At 37.0% G+C, this 13604-nt stretch overlaps 1 protein-coding gene across 1 annotated transcript in view; it reads right to left on the bottom strand.

Moving 5' to 3' along the window:
- Nucleotides 1-348: 348 nt before the first annotated feature.
- Nucleotides 349-13604, bottom strand: part of PLEKHH2 (pleckstrin homology, MyTH4 and FERM domain containing H2) — a 49080-nt gene continuing 35824 nt past the window's right edge. Inside the window, exons 20-29 of the mRNA XM_058020818.1 lie at nucleotides 12147-12244; nucleotides 11504-11681; nucleotides 9688-9843; nucleotides 8232-8329; nucleotides 7719-7860; nucleotides 6855-7000; nucleotides 5159-5288; nucleotides 3781-3867; nucleotides 1959-2096; nucleotides 349-721 (exon numbers count right to left, since the gene is read on the bottom strand). Of these exons, the coding sequence (XP_057876801.1) occupies nucleotides 539-721; nucleotides 1959-2096; nucleotides 3781-3867; nucleotides 5159-5288; nucleotides 6855-7000; nucleotides 7719-7860; nucleotides 8232-8329; nucleotides 9688-9843; nucleotides 11504-11681; nucleotides 12147-12244 (1356 nt within the window). The 3' untranslated portion in view covers nucleotides 349-538. The remainder of the gene's footprint in view (nucleotides 722-1958; nucleotides 2097-3780; nucleotides 3868-5158; nucleotides 5289-6854; nucleotides 7001-7718; nucleotides 7861-8231; nucleotides 8330-9687; nucleotides 9844-11503; nucleotides 11682-12146; nucleotides 12245-13604) is intronic.

The following is a 13604-nucleotide window of genomic DNA, read 5'->3' as shown; positions in this document are numbered from 1 at the left end:
TGTGCTTGTTGGTTTTTTTTTCAAAGGAGAAACAATTATACAAAATTTGTTCCTTTTAGTCCCATGATACTTGTATTGCAAATAAGAATGGTGCTGGAAGTGAAAAGTATTTTGTATTTGACTGCTTTTCTAAACAAAAATTCCTTTTCAAAATGAAAGTTATAAAACTGGTCTAATTTTGAAAAACAAGAGATGAAGAGCTGAAGACAGTTTGGTCCCTGAGAATATATCTGTAAAACTGTAAAATCTATACAGTTTTTTCAATGACACCTTTCTCCATCATTACAAACAGAAGTATTTTTCTGAGCTGTAGGCACAAGCAACCCCCAGTCAATCACAACCCTTAAACTGACTCATCATCTTTCCACTTCAGGCCAGAGCTTTAATTTAAGGGCTACTCCTCTTATATGCAACTGCATGAATGAAAACCTTGCTTTTGTTTATGGAGCTGCTTATGCTCTACATCTTGTACCTCAGAAGGTTTTCAGTCCATGTAGAAACCCTCTAACAAGGGTTATTACCATGACACATAATCCTTTCATAACAAAGTGGGACATTTAGTTGGTCTGTTGATTGCAGGAAGTGGCTGGCTCCCCATGTCCTTGAGTTTCTGTCCACTTTGAGGTGCCAGTAATGCTGGAGCAGAGAGGTGATGAGCAACTCCTTTCAGCTGATGAAAGTTGTTAATGTAGCTGGCAATCAGTAGAGTGATCTCAAGAATCTATAACAGGAACACACAAAACTCTTTGAAAAATACAGTGATGTGTTTTGACTGCTGAAAAAATAGCTAACTTTTTAGCAAGTGACAATCACCATCAACTGGATAAGTACTTGTACTTTAACAAATTAATGATGGGGGGAGAGGAGATAACTAATAAAGCTTTTTTTATTGCTCTTTTAAATAATATAATGTTATTCCCATCAGGAATCAAAGATACTTTGTCTTCCACAGTCTTAAATGATTCAGAGATGACTTATTTAATTTTGAGAGAGATGTTAAGTCCAAAAGATGACACCCTGAGAAGTTTTGCCAGAGACTCAGAGAACTCAAGATGCAGGGTAGATGAAGGGAATAAAGACTTTGGGGAGGTTTTTATCATATTTTCTCTTTGTGACCCATAGAAACCTTGCTGAGATACTGAACAGCTTGCCCAGAGAAGCTGTGGATGCCCCATCCATGGAAGTGTTCAAGGCCAGCTTGGATGGGGCTCTGAGGAGCCTGGTCCAGTGGAAGGTGTCCCTGCCCAGGGCAGAGGGGTCAGAGCTAGGTGATTTTAAGGTCCTTTCCAACCCAAACCATTCTGTGATTCTGTAAGGGCACAATCTGAGGGAAACTTCAACATGTGTATTTTACTATGCTTATTTGTATGAAGAATCATGTTTGAACCCAATTTATATGTGGAATTTTGTATTATTTCATAAATTTGTTCAAACTAACAGCAAAACCTTTGGGTTTTTTTTTTTTTCTTTTAATACAGTCAGTCTTTCCAGTAAAGGAGAGAATCTAGATTTAAAAAGCAGGACTTCTTTTTCTTTTGACCAAAAGGAAAAATATCCTAGGATTTCTAGGAAGTGACTGATCTTTCAGATGTTGTGTTTTATAATTTCACTGTAGATCCCAAATGTACTTTTGGAAAAATCATCTCTGGTGCTGATTAGACAAACAGAGTAGGTTTTAGGTACTGCATATAATTTCTGTCCTTATCAGCCTTCTTTGTCCTTCTATGAAAACTCTGGAATGTTATAGACAGGGACATGAAAAGAACAGGAACCCATCAGTACTGTCACAGTTAGCCCTGACATTACTCATTATTTGCTCTCGAAAATCATCTGGCAAAAGCCAGAAATCTGAGCAGGCTGGGAGTAAAAAAAGGTGTTTCATCTTTCACATCTGTTAGGGATTACCCGCTAGAGAGAGCACAAAAGCAGATGGAAACTGTTTCAGGTAATAGACCAACCTTTGGCTTTGTCATGGCAAAAAGGTGTTTTTCAGTTGATTTGTCCTTTGTCTGAGCATTGTTAACAACCAGCATAAAATCATCTTGATAGCCTCCAAAAGTCATCAGGCTCTTATATGTGTATGTAACTGTCAGTCTCTGGAAAAAGGAAACCCCCAGAACAAAACACAAAGCTGTTAAGCAGGACCATGCAGGAAAAGCAGATTATGAGAAATTCTTCTTTAAAAAAATATAATTACACATATATTTTTCAGTGGAGGTAGCCTCTTGTCATTAACTATGAATTTTGGGATAGCTTCATTTAGACCATCATGATGAAGAGTTTTCACTGTAGATGATAACTCTTCTAAGTTTGACCTCTGTTTCTATTCCAAATTAATTAGATAAAAGATATAAGAACATTTCAACTCAAGTGTGTAATTCCATTTACCCAAATCTTGACTGACTTTGAGAAAAGTTAATCTTACAAATTCCACTTGAAATTGAAGCAGTATCTAAATAAATTAAATGGCAGAGTATGAGACATCTGAAGGAATTTAACTCCAGGTAGTCTTTTTGTGCAGTGATATGTTTTGCAAACACAAAAATTAAATTCTGTTCTCTTGTTTTCACATCTCTGATGACACATAATTGCTCTTCAGGGCTCCTCAGCTTTTCATCCCTCGATTCTTACTGTTCAGGGTGTAACACCACAAAAATGGCCTTTGAGTTAAGATCAGCATTTAATCTATTGTTACACCTCACATTAATTTGCTGCAGATGTTTGCATTTAAAATTCATTGCCAGACAACATTTGTACAATAACTTAGTGTCCTTCCTTAGTAAACCTCTTTTTCCCCAGTTTTGAAATAGTATTATCTCTACCCCTTGCAGCATCATTTCTGATTTCCCTGATCCTTCCTACAGAAAACCCCAATGTTCCCTGGAAGCTGAGCATTCCTTGAATGTCAAGTAAGGCCTGCCACTACCTAAACTGGCAATTCCCTACAGAAATGCCACAGCTCCAGGAGCAGTGTTGGTAGAGCTCTGCAGTCTGGTGCAAGCACGTTTTGCTTGTTCCCTGAGAGCTGCTGTTTCCTCTCCTCAAGCTCTTTGTTTTATTATTTCTTTAACTGCAAAGAAGTGTAATGAAAAGGCCCATATCAGCCCAATTATAAAGCTGAGATTTTAATTTTCTGATATTCAATATTAGCACTTGCTAATAGCAGCATGCCATTCTTTTTCTTTGCAGGATATAAATGAAAGCAGGGATCTTCTCAGGCATTGCTTTTCACACTGATTACGAGTCGTTTTCTATGAAAACTTGTATTGCAAATCAAAGAAAAATCTGAGCCTAAAATGACATAATTAAATAACACTGGGTTATATTACCTACTATTAAACAAAAATAATACAATGAAAATAACAATCTATTAAAGTAACTGCTCTTTGCAGAGTGTGTGTATTATGAATAATACTGGAAAATTAAGTCTCCAGGAAAAGAAAATTAATGTTATTGTAATAACATTACAATAACTATGGATTTCCTGACATCTGAATGATTAAAACATTAACATTTCATTACATGATATAAAAACTGTATCTGATAAACAAAAATAAATTCTGTGCAAAGAATTCATTACTTACTTCTATTATTAGTGCTACTGTAATGATGATTACATTAAAGCATTTTAAAAGGAATGAATTTTTGCTTTAAGAGAAGAAGTAGATAACTTAGCATGGAAAGCTAATGCCATCTTTTAGATAGTATGGTGGTGAATCTCTCCAAATCATTAGTACTAAAATCTATCTTGACCAAATTAGAAATAGAAATTTCACTTACCATGGAGCTGTAATCCAGGATGCTTATTCCATCTTCATGGACAGCAAACCATATGAAGGACTTCTCAACTGAGGCTGTTGCTAGAGGCTACAAAGAGAAATGTCCTTTAGTTACTACTTCAAAATGAGGCAAGATGTATAATTATAAATGAATAATTATAAATTCTCAGCTATTACAGACCTCTCTCCATGCACATTTCTCACTTCAATTCCCTCTCAGTGTAAAGCTCAGGAAAGGAATTTAAATACCTGCCCAAAGCCATGTAGGTGGCCAGTGGCAGAACAATGAACTCAAACTGATACCCTTCAAACCTACCCTGGTGCTTTGTCCAATAAAATGTATAGGCTCATTAATAAAATACTCAGGGGTCTTACAGTTTGTCCACTAGCTCATATATCTAAATACCAAAATACAGAGTGCAGACAAGCAATTATATATATATATGTTTACACACACACCCATCCACACACACCCTGGGTTTACCTGTTAAAACTGAAGGCATGAGGTAAGAGTTCTGATTAACAGAGCTGTTATTTGAATCAAAATAATTAAAATACCAGTAGTTAAGAGAAACTGAGAACGGGCCAGCATGGAAGGGAGTGCTCTAAATACCCTTAACCACATTTAGTCCTTCTGCAAGGTTCAGCTTCCTCAGCCAGCTAATGATACCTTTTCAATGTTTAATTACTTATCAGGTAAAAAGAGTCTGAACCTAAAAGGCTATCTCAAACTAAGACAGATGGAATTGGAAACACAGATTAATAATGTAAAACAAGCAATAAGAGTATTGGAAAGTTACTATTATGATACACTTAGTACTATGGTTGTTTTATTTCAGCAGTCTACGACTTAAAAAGTAATTTGACAGGAGGTTCAATCAGCTCATGTGTGACAGTGTTCACAGGGGTCTTAGGATGAGGGAAGAGATGAGAATATTGACTCCATGTTTCAGAAGGTTTGATTTATTATTTTATGATATATATTATATTAAAACTGTACTAAAAGAACAGAAGAAAGGATTTCATCAGAAGGCTAGCTAAGAATAGAAAAAAGAATGATAACAAAGGCTTGTGGCTGACTGAGACTGTCTGGACAGCTGGACTGTGATTGGCCATTAATTAGCAACAACCACATGAGACCAATCACAGATCCACTTTTTGCATTCCACAGCAGCAGATAATAATTGTTTACATTTTGTTCTTAAGGCTTCTCAGCTTCTTAGGAGAAAAAATCCTAAATAAAGGATTTTTCAGAAAATATCATAGCTACACTCATGTATACACACTTATTTTAAACAAAAATATACTATTGTTTGCAAATTATATTTATATTTAAGCCCCTCCTCCTCCTCCCAATGAAACTGATGAAGAAGTCTCACTTTAGCTGCAAAGAGCTTAGCCCCAAAGAAGGGCCATTTCCTGGCCACGCTGAGGTAAATGCGCACGCAGTCTGCGGCGCTGTGCCCACGCAGAGCCATCCATCGTGTCGACAGTCGCTGGCACAGCTGTCTGTTGAAATGAAGAGTGGAATTTACTCACTGAAGGGAATTCCAATGCTTGCCCACAGCAAGTTTAATGAGCAACACAAGAATCCATTTCTTAAAATGGTAATTTCAGTTAATACAAGGACTATCGCTGATGCAGTATTAAATAAATCCAAAATGTCATTTAGTATTTTAATGCACATAAAAATTATGAAGTATCTTCTAATTTCTGGAACATTATGATTAAATATTGATGTGGAAGTTGCAGCATAAAGGCAGAAAGTCTGGGACAGCTTGTAACGTGTCTCTACAGAGAATCAATGTACCTTTATCAGTACTCAACAGCTATGTCAGCTGTCATTCCAAAAATCCATCCAGCTTAGCACATATCTTTACCTGTGGCTGGTAGGAGGCATGAGAGACGTGGCTTAGCACTACTCCCTTTGAGTGTGTCTGGGCACTGCTACCCAGAATGCTGCTCCTGATGCACAGTGTGTTCATACTGGGGCTTTTTTTCTGGCTCCTTCTGTCAATTTGTAGCTCCTTGGCAAGTTGGTTCAATAGTATGGAAAAACTAATTCTCGAAAAACGCCCAGCCCAGAATCCCTTTCTAAGACACTGACCTGCAGGGATGACTCACCCAACAGCCGTAATGTTATTAGATGTAGCCCAAGAAAAGAGGGGGTTAATGTGTAGTAAAGGGAGATCCAGCACTTGCAGCTTTGGTCTCACTGCTTATAAAGTCAAACTGCACCCTTAGCAAAAAGACTACAGGCAATAGGGCAGGCACAGAGGGATTCTTCCCATGCCACAGATCTCCAGCTCTGCCAGCTGGTAGTGTAGGACTACTTAAACAGTTCAACAGATGTTTCACTTTTCCTGCATGAGTTAGTCTAATCTGAGACTATTTATAATTAAGTTAATTGCATAAGTCTGAATGCCCCACTGCCTTTTGAGTATGTAATAATAGTACTATGTTCATATAATAATAGTTTTAAATTTTCTCAACCTGAAAATTTTCTGTACTGAAGAACATTTCTATGATGTTTACTGGACTTCAAAACTGCTGTATGACTGACTGTGGATAATTTATTACACTGTTCCACTCATTTTCATATCAGTAGGTGTTGATTTAAATCCCTTGCAGGTTATTAATTTTAAATAGAGTGATACCTTACTAGTAAGTCCACTAAGTCACATTGCCAATTTGACTGGCTGCCAGAGATTGCACACTAGAATAACTAACAGATCATGTCCTCATGTCCTTTGCTTCATAACTCTTTAGTCTGTGCACACTCAGACCTCATTTAGCCTTGCTGAGTAAGAAAAATAAGAATTTCAAAATCACTGGGTTTTGTAACACTGTGTAGTAACTGCTATATCTTTTGCTGGAATGTGTTATTAATAATGGTCCTTTGTTTAGATTAGAAATGTGCAGAGGAAATGGGTTGTTTAGATTAGCAAGAAAATTAGTTTCAAACACAGGTTAGGCAAATATAGCTCAACAATACATTATTCCCAATGACAATTTCAAACTTCTTTGTTTCACTCCTAGATCTTTAGAGAATATGACTCAAAAGACCCATCTCACCTTAACTGTTCATCTGAACAACCTAGCTTGTATCTCTTAGGGTAGAATCTCTCCAAAACTTGCTTTAGGGTTTGGTTGGACTTGGACTGGGAAGTGACTTGCCCTGCTGGAGTGGAGAAAGGCCGTTCAAAATCTCCAATCTCTACCTAAGGGGAAGTCCGTGAAAAAAGATTTTTGTTACTCTAAAGTAATTTTCTAGCTGGATATTATGAACTATCTTTTGATCTGTTCGACCAAGTATAAAAGAAAACAAACTTGTCAAATAATATATACTTTTCACTGATCAAAAAGTCACACTAGTGATTTTCTTATTTTCTATCTACCATGGAAAAAAAAGTTAAATATCAAACAAAATTGTACAGATATAATATTACTTCTGCTCTTAGATTGCTCTATCTCCAGCTGACACAAATCAGTCTACATTTATTGAATAACAACATCAAATTACTTTCTCAAAACCCTTTATTTGAGCTTTTAATTTTTTAAAAACGAAACATCAAGACCATGTCTAGTAAAGGACTCTTAGACTTTCATTGAAGAGCTGTTACTTTGGAAAATTAATTTGCAGAAATCATGAAAGGAATAGTGAATGGAGAAATGGTACATGATATTAAATGCCAGAGGCCTGGCTGTGCAAGAGGGAAAGCACATTTTAGCCATACTGGTGCCAGCAGCAGCAAATGCTCTAAAGCATTTCCACTCCAGTTAAGAATTGCCTTACACAAAGATCCCAGCCCAGTCTGTTTCCTGCACACTCATATGTAAAAGGTGAAGGTCAATTGAGTGTCAAACAGTCCTGGATCAGTTTGTTTAAGATTTTCTCCTGAAATACTGCTGTGTGAGTTATCCATGCATAAAGATTACCTGAGCTAAAAGGGCTGTCAATTCCATTGCTAATTCTTTGTTTACAGGGAAAAGTCCATTGACTATTTGATCATTTGTCTGATACACTAGCAGCAGCTTCTCTCTGTCTGTCTCCCCATGAACTTGAACTGAAAAATAAAGCCTACAGAAAAGACAGAAAGTTATTAAATAAAGAAGATACAGAAATGCATTAGCCCTGAGGATTAGCAGTATCTGCTCTGAATGTGACATGTTTATTTCAGTGGCAAAACACATTAGCAGAGCAACACTTGTACTTGAATCAGTGGGTAAATATTTAATGTCAGTCTTCTGACTTTAGTGGAGATTTTTTGCAGCCCTGTTTGCCTCTTAAGAACTAAAACAGGTAACTCTATTTAAAAAAAAATCTCCAGTTACATCCATTTACTATTTTTGTTGCAAGCTTCAAGTCAGCCAGTGTTTCTCAGATGAAGAAACTGCAGAAAGTGAAAAACAAATCTCAGGACATGGCAGAGATATACTTGCTAAACAAACCTGTTTTTGTAAGTAAGGCGGACAGTCCTTGTGCCTTCACATTTCCCAGGGTGTTGTTCTTTGGAGGCTTGCTCCCATTTTGAAATGATGTCACAGATCTACAAGGAAAGCAGTACAAAACTGATTTGGCATGCCTTCCTATTTGAAAACATCTTGAAAAGAAACTGTCAACTTATTTTAATGTCCTCTATCTATCACCTATTAGATACATACACAGCTTGAATTTTTAAACGTACTGAAGTTTAACTTTACTTGTATTTCTTAGTCGAAGTGTTTAATAATTAACATTTTTGGGTTTTGTTTATTCTGCAACCCATGCACTGCCTTTGGAAAGAAGCCATTAACATGGAAAGGCCAGATACTTGATTTAGCAGCTGCCAATGAATGTGTAATAACACAGAGTGAGTTGTTATGCAATTAATCAAATGCCTTTGATCTCTGCCTTCTCCTTCTACTACAAGCCCAAGTTTTTCAGGTCCTTTTGTATGAAGTTTGTTAAAAAATACACCAAAAGTGATTCACAATAATCTGTATATGTGGGTGGGTGGGCAGATGGGGAGGAGGTAGAACAGAGATCCTAGGACCCCAACTGGGCTTTATGTCACCATTCCTTCATAAAAGAGCCTTCCTGGAAGCAGTAATATAAGCAGTTTCTAAAGTTATATGTACCTAGAAAATAAGTACATCTTTTATAAATTTTGCTTTCCATATGGTAATTTTTCTGATCATGGTGTCACCACTTGTTTATCACCAAGGCCAGGTTGTACCACACCTTGTAACTCAAAAGTGCAGCTGTGAACATTGGCCAAAGGGTGCAAAAAGCTGCTTGGTAGAAATACAAAAAAATTAATGATTCGTTAGTTGCTAAAAGACCTGGAAAGTAATATTTTACTAAAGCACAGATTATATTGCCTTTTGTCACTCTTTACTGCTAAGAATTTAATTCTAGCAATAGAGGGAGCTAAAATTTAGAATTCAGGACAATGGCAAGCCAAAAATTGGAAAATTCTTAAACTGAGCCTTAAGCCTATTCTGTATTAGAGAAGGAACCATTTCTTTTTTTTAACTTCCCAGGATCTCCACCCCAGTATCATTGACTTCTTGGATCTCACATGGTCATCTTTTGGAGCTATATCAGAAATGTAGACTGAAATCTCTAAATCCATGTTTGACTCTAATGTTCCTTAGTTTTAAAACACTGTAACAGCTTTTTGTTTTTTCATGCAGCTGTTACTTCTCTGAATAATACCGATCTCTTAGAGAAAGCTTTTAACTGTAGTTCACTGAATGAACTTCAGCAACTGAAAAAGTGATCTTAAAAAAAAACTTTCACATTAAGAAAAAAAGACAGTTTTCAGCCTGAAAAATGTTTTCCTTTACATTGTCTGAAGAGATCTCTGTCAAATGAAGATACTTTATTTTTTATATGCACAGCCCATTAAAGGCTTTTGTTTACCTTGATGTTTCCTTGAAGACAGTGCTCTATATCCTTGCCAGAGGGATCATCAGAAAACAGTGCAAATCCTGACTGAGCTGGTTTCCTCATCCCTGTATCTTGGTTCAGAGTGTTCAGAAATTCCTCTACTGTGGTAGAGGCATCAAACCCAACAACCTAAAAAAGAAGCCAAAATGTATTTTGCTATCAAACTCATGCCTGTTTCCCCTTTAAATCTAGGATTTTCAAATATAATACTTCTAAAATAACAGTGGAACTAAAAGACCCATTTCATCCATTACTGTAATTGGAAATTAAAAATTGCCATAAAGGGCCTGAAAAAGATTTCCACATGGGAAGTCAGTTTAGTGGAATTGGTTTCCTCGCACTTGTTACACTTGGAATTCTATTATGGAATTTATATGATAGTAGCAGTCCAGTATCTGAGCTTTTTGTGAAAAATACCACTTGAAAAATGAAGATAATAATTTTGTGTGCCTTTCAATATAGTGCAGAAGCAAATGAGATCAATTAATCATTTTTCATCCTGTGCAACTTTAGAGGGATATCAGGTGACAGATCTACACTGGCAGATCTAAAATAGTTTATGAATGTTGCTTTGTCATTATTACACAGTAATATACAGAACCTTCTAAATTTTACTTCCCCATATATGAACTTCTGTTTTCTATGACTGATTTTGAAGCCTTTTAGTAAGGGAAGGCAAATAGCTTCTTTACAGATAGCAGGGGCTTAATCACTTAAATCTGTATTGAGTGTTTCCTGTATTTGACATGTTGACAATGTTTTGGTAAAAAAATATCTTGAAAATGGATCGTGAACTATTGTTTGAACTTTTCAATGCCTGGCATTAAAATAAAAATCTGATGAATCTTCAGAGATTAATACAAGAGTTTTTAGTACCACTATAATTGTTATTTGCTGATCCCACTGAAATAATTTATGTATTTAATTACAATTTTCTTAGCCCTTATAACTATACTATAACTATAATTTTGAGCGGTAAATAAGTAATGAGCAGTTATTCCTTTTTTTCTCCAAACTTCAATTTTGAAACCCTTTAGGATGATTTAAATGTTAGTTGGTTTAAATGTATGTTGGTTTTTTTTCTGTTTTACTGGGCAAGCAGTAAGCAATTAAGAACCGTAGAGATGAAAAAATGCAAAGTACTTCTGTTGCAATCTGATATAAAAAATTATTTGATATAGCTTTGATTTCATATAAAAAGTTGCTTTCTATCTGGGAATACTATGAATTGTTAAAACTCTTCTCAGCCATCTCTCACAGCTGGAAACACAAACCAGGATGTGAAGCAGCATGCTTGGAAGCCCATGGAATATTTCCTGGGGCTTTGACTAATGACGTCCCCAGAGAGTTAAGAATGGAGCCATGTTTGTTCTGTAACAAATATGGTTATCCTTCAGGACTGATAATGGGAGTTACAGCTGTGCTTCCAGGCCTTCACTGAGATATTTAACTTCCAAGATGTCTGATGAAAGGAAGTGGAATTTAATACCTTTCCTTTTTCTCAGTCTAATTCATTCATCTGGTGGTCAGGTTAAATAAGAAACAGAGTTTTGGCAGTTCTCACTCTTACAAGGTTTTGCTTTTTTCTTTCTCTTCAATGTTTTCCCCCAAACCTTTACTCTTAGTTGATCAAATCAGATCACAAGCACTTTGTGCCTGCCATTGCTGGCGCTGGCACAGGAGGAAACTCGAGCCATGTTTACCTTCCTCTTTCTGATGAACTGCTTCGTGTATGTGCTGACAGCAGGGGGCTGGGACAGCTCAGATTTCGTGGCCTGCATGACGTTACCTGATATATGCCATTCATGAAGTGAACTGGAATACTGAAGGGCAGGGAATGGTGGTAGGGATTCCTCAGGAGAGTGGAAAGGATTTCCATTCTGGAAGGTCTGGCCTCTCGGTCTCCGTTCTGCTGGGTACGTTCTACACAGCGCTGGCAATATATAGCGTATTTCCCAAATTCAGTCCTGTGGCAAAAAGAGGAATAAGGCAATTCCTGGGGACTGATAGAAAGGATAGTAAACTGTGAGTGGATATTTCTGGAGAGGCCAAATGGAAGGAGCATGCAGATTTCACTCTCTGAGATTTTCAACACATTTTTTGCACGTGGAATTAGAAAGAGAATTAGTCTACTGAGACCAGCAGAATTGTGCCAAAGATGAACATGGCTCAGGGTGTGTTGTGTAACTGCCATATTTTGGTTTTCACAGTTTTGCAACATACAGTCAGAGTATGCACTGCAAAATATTTTTTTAAACTTATAACTTTCCCAAGTGATGCACAGAAGTAACATGTACTATATTTTAATAGCAATTCTACTCAAATTCATTTAAAAATATACATCAAAAGATCTGATATATTACAGGAAAGATTGAAAACAAGGTAGTTCAAAAAGACCAGTTGACTAGCTGGGTAATAATATTCAGGCACACCTGGAATCTGCATTCTTCTTTAAGTGAAGTTTAAGAAGCCAAAGGAATGGATGCTGGGGCAGGAAGAGTCCAACGCAGAGGGCCAAGAGCTGCAAGCCCTGAACAAAAGGAATACATTCACTGTTTTAAACATCCTACAACATAAAACTCCTTGCTGTGCCTGCTGGCCAGCAGTGCAGCTTACTGCCAAATTGAGACTGCTGAAATAGGAATGAAAAAACAAACAGAGAAAAAGCTGAGTAAATAAGCATATAACCTCATTGAAAGGCCCAATACTCTCTATTTACATGTGTACACCCAGTTTATTTTGGGGCTGGAAATGGGAAAGCAGCTGAGTTTGTATAAAAAGCAGTCAATACAAAGGAACAGAAATACTTAGGCTGCATGGCCAAGCATTATGATATGAGGAGAAGCCCGTGCAATTTTAATTCAGCTGTCCTGTTACACATATTATGAAGCAACACATGAGACATTTTGTCTCCTACCAAATTTACGGTAACTATTGAAAAAAACAGTAATTCAATATTTTGGTATATTGTTGTTGCTCAGTATGCATTCATTGGTTTCACTTAACACAGAGTACTCTCATTTACCCTGATATACACTTGCTAACATTGCAACTACTTTTCTCACAATCAGTATATCAATGCTTCACACTAAGATTTCAAAAATGGTGTTTCTCTGTCTTGATTTATCTGACTTGCCTGGTATTAAACAGAAAATTGACAGCAGTGGCACAGATACTCCCTTTCATTAAATATCTATACTTTGATGGAGAATAGCATTGGCTCTGTTGAAGGTAAACACTGCAACAGAAGCAAGGGTAGGAGACTACAGCAGGAATTTAGGACTTAAAAAACTCAGTGTAAGGCTGAAAACATTTTACTGCATGTATCGGCTCTTAAAAATCATTCCAGGGGTTAGGATAACAATTTATTTACCTTCACCAGAGGGAAGAACTTGCCAATGGTAAGAAGAATACCAAAGAAGAATTATAGTAAGTGTAAATTCCATCAGGCATATGTGTCTTCAAGTATGTGCTAATCGATGTGAATGTACCATGTCTGTTATGAAAGCTTTGTGAATGTTTTAGCAATGCACACATTGAATCATAGAATGGAAGGAACCTTAAAGATCATCTAGTTCCAACCCCCTGCACTGGGCAGGGTCACTTTCACTAGACCAGGTTGCTCCAAGCTCAATCCAACCAGGCCTTGAACACTTCCAGGGATGGGGCACCCATGGCTTCTCTGGGCAGCCTGTGCCAGTGCCTCTCTAAAATCAGCCATCTCCCAGGTACAGGCTGTTTCTAGCCAATAGGTATGGCTGCTGGGCATGGGCTGCTTTCTATGGGAAGAGAAAAACATGTCTATTACAGGAGCCTTGATATGGTAGCTTCCTTTCTCATTTTCTGATCAAGCTCCTGGTTCTGTAGGCATTGCTCCATCTAAGTGTAAC

This window comes from Melospiza georgiana, chromosome 3 (assembly GCF_028018845.1).
Source record: "Melospiza georgiana isolate bMelGeo1 chromosome 3, bMelGeo1.pri, whole genome shotgun sequence".
NCBI lineage: Eukaryota > Metazoa > Chordata > Aves > Passeriformes > Passerellidae > Melospiza > Melospiza georgiana.
The sequence above is the reverse complement of the archived record's forward strand: the minus strand, read 5'-3'. Positions and strand labels throughout refer to the sequence as shown.